The 3,392-nt window shown below is 32.5% G+C and overlaps 1 protein-coding gene across 1 annotated transcript; it reads left to right on the top strand.

Moving 5' to 3' along the window:
* The first annotated feature begins 413 nt into the window (after positions 1-413).
* Positions 414-1,949, top strand: LOC145137116 (dehydration-responsive element-binding protein 1E-like). Its single transcript, XM_079071253.1, has 2 exons — positions 414-1,037; positions 1,399-1,949. The coding sequence occupies exons 1-2, from the start codon at positions 454-456 to the stop codon at positions 1,511-1,513; spliced, it is 699 nt and encodes a 232-aa protein (XP_078927379.1). The 5' UTR covers positions 414-453; the 3' UTR covers positions 1,514-1,949.
* Positions 1,950-3,392: the final 1,443 nt, after the last annotated feature.

Below are 3,392 nucleotides of genomic sequence, written 5' to 3'. Positions count from 1 at the left end.
AATTTGAGGGGGGTGTTGGAGTATTTCGCTAATTGGCTTTTTTTGGGAGTTACTTTTGCATAAAATTGTAATTATTGGTAGTTTTCGTATTTTTCCATTGTTAGGTAGGTTTTATAATTGGATTTTGGAATTGTTTTTGTACGCTTCTTCTACTAAAATCTCAATTTTGTATGCACAAACGACTTCACGTAACATCGATCATTGTTCACCAACCAATTGAATACGTTACACTTAGAAAATATATTTTACACTTCCATAGTTCCATTACAACAAGTCAACAAATATATCAATAGGACTAAAGATGTTATTCAGCAATATTATAGGGAAAATTTTGTAATTACTGTGTAAAATATCACGCGAGTAAAACAAAATACACCCCATCTCGTCTCAAACCCTAAAGTCTATATATACATCGCCATTTCCATATCAGTCACACACAACTACAAGCTACGTATGGATGCATTGATCGAACCGTATAGCCCATTTATAGCAGTAGTATCATCGAAAAATGCATTGATCTCAAATTGCAGCACCGTCGTGAATACAGCTGTTGAAGCAGAAGTGAAGCTGGCTTCACGAAACCCAAAGAAGAGGGCCGGAAGGAAGAAGTTTAGGGAGACTCGACACCCGGTTTATCGGGGAGTGAGAATGAGGGATAACAATAAGTGGGTTTGTGAGGTGAGATGGCCCAACAAGAAGTTGAGGGTGTGGCTAGGGACGCATCCAACTGCTGAAATGGCAGCCAGGGCACATGACGTCGCAGCTTACGCCTTCCGGGGGCGATCGGCGTGTTTAAATTTTGCTGACTCGGTCTGGCGCCTGCCGATCCCGAAGTCTAACAATTTACAGGATATACAAGAGGCAGCCTCAGAAGCGGCGGAGGCTTTCAGACAAACGGAGGATGTTGTCGAGATTGTGGAAACGAAGGAGTTGCTGGAAACTCAATTTAAAGTGGATGAAGAAGATGTTATCGAGATGCAGAAATATTATTGCAGCATGGCGGAGGGACTGATGGTAGCGCCTCCTCCGACGGAGAGGTATGGAAGTTATGGGGATAGCGTTGAATTTTGTGCCGACGACTTTTTATGGAGCTTTTAGATTCACTATAAGTAAATATGCATATAAGTAAATAAATAAATAAATCGATTAATGGCTTTAACCTTTTTGTAGACAAGCCATTCAGATAACGTATAGTATGCAACAACCGTGCCTAGTAAATATATAGTATATTATAACTCAACGAAACGAATACGGATAAATCACTTCTTTCAATAATTCGTTAGATATATCAGGATGATAAAAAAAAAAAATAAGGAGTAAATGTGTACATTTCAAAAACTATCTTATCCTATCAAGTTATTTTCCTTTTCTTTTATTTTGTTGAAATGAAATACCCAGGTGGCATCCACATATCCACAACGAGATTTTTCCAACTTTTATTCATCATGAAAAAGAGAGGGAGAACCCCGATCTCCGTGCGACTCCTTTGTGTGTTCCAACACATCACAGGTAGCAAGGAGGAATGATGGCAAAAACAACAAGGTCGAAGGGGGAGGCAGGAGGAAGTAGAGACGGTAGTTGGCGGCGAGAAGCTGCTATGGTAGCCCCCTCGTCAATTCTTTCTTTTTTTTCTGGCAACATATCTCAAAGATGGAGACAAAGAGAGACAGATCGGAGAAACACAACAAGTAAAGGGTGTTTGTCTATTGTTGTTCGACCGGAAGGAAGAGAGACGAGAAAGAGAAGGGTCGTCGCCCTTTTCTTGTTGCTGGAGGATCACCCACATCCGGTGACTAAGCTAATTAATTGTTATTTAGTGCCACTTGTGCTTCCACATCAGCAAAACCTGTAGAATCCGGTGAAAATGACCTAATGTGTACATATTAATAAAGTATAAGGCTTTATTTTACAAAAAAAAAAATAATGACTAAATGTGTACAATTCAAAAAGTATGTTACCCTATCAAGTCATTTTTCCTAAAAGAAAATTCGTGTATGACCGGTATACCGGGTATAGCCGGTCACAAAGATTACATTGTTACAAAAAATAAAGTATAAATGTTTATTTTACAAAAAAAAAAAAGAATAAGTATTAAATATGTACATTTCAAAAAGTATCTTACCCTATCAAGTCATTATCCCTTTAGTAATAAACTAATAATCGTTTTGTTAAAGAAACATATTCTTAGCGTAAAAATGAGAAAAAATGTTGAAGATTTGTCCCATATTAGCATTTAAACTTACATAATAATAATAATAATAATAATAATAATAATAAGACATGAATAATTTCTATCACCAAGTCTATATGTGAAATTAATTAAAGATGGATTGAAGTTCTGAGATATTAAACATAAATATTGTATGAATTAAAAACACATATCCTTAAGATATTATATATTTATTATATGGGTACGGCCTCATTTTATATAAATCTAGCTAGTTTTACATTTTTTATGTATAAATAAATCTTTAATTTGAAAAAACACACATCAAAATGTTGTATATTTACAATATTTGCCGGAAAAAATAGTCTATATCTATATTTATATTTAAAATTATATATTTATAAAGAATAATATCATTTCGTTTGAACAGCATAGAGAATAATATCATTGATGAGGATAAATGTAGTTGAAGGAAAATTAATTATCTTTTACCACATTAGATTGAATATTTTTCATCTATTAACTTTCATAGGCTAATATAAAACTTTTTAATAACAAAAAATAATATACAAACCATCTAATTAATATATATCATATAATTTTTTTAATAGAATATGATTTAAGATTAATAATTATTTTACAACATTAAGTTTAATTTAAAATTTAAATACCAAATTACGTATAATGATATTAAAACATCACAATTATTATATAAAATGTTACTACTTTTGAAAAAAAAAAACATAGACAATTATATATATATATATATATATATATATATATATATATATATATATATATATATATATATATATATATATATGATGAGTTTTCTAGGTTATAAACAAAAATTATATGTCATAGAAAAACACTTAAACCCTTAAGTTTACATGCAACCTAAAAAGGATTTATGTTTTCTCTATTGTTATCAACTAACTATGAATATCAAGAAAGGGTAGAAGAGATGCTATGAAATCAGAATTCATACAAAATTAGGGTTACAAACCTTTTGATTAGTATTGTAAATAATCAAAGTAGAATCATTCTTCTAGATCTTGGAAAACTAGCACCAAATGAATGGATGCATCTAATGGCTTGTACCCAAAACCCTAGTAGTAAGAAGACCGGAGGAGAGATGAGACTTGAGAAAAATTTCAGCTCTATGGAAGCAAGAAAAGGTGTACGAAAATAGGCACCCATGGTGTCCTATTTATACTTGTTTAAG

The sequence above is a fragment of the Lactuca virosa genome, chromosome 9, assembly GCF_052849685.1.
Source record: "Lactuca virosa cultivar CGN04683 chromosome 9, Lactuca_virosa_CGN04683_v6, whole genome shotgun sequence".
In the NCBI taxonomy this organism is placed as follows: domain Eukaryota; kingdom Viridiplantae; phylum Streptophyta; class Magnoliopsida; order Asterales; family Asteraceae; genus Lactuca; species Lactuca virosa.
Note: the sequence above shows the minus strand (reverse complement) of the source record. Positions and strands in the feature narration are given on the sequence as shown.

Coding starts and splice junctions, on each gene's coding strand:
- LOC145137116 (XM_079071253.1), top strand. CDS start 454: ATGGATGCATTGATCGAACCGTATAGCCCATTTATAGCAGTAGTATCA. Junction 1,038..1,398: donor GCGCCTCCTCCGACGGAGAG/GTATGGAAGTTA, acceptor TGAAATACCCAG/GTGGCATCCACATATCCACA.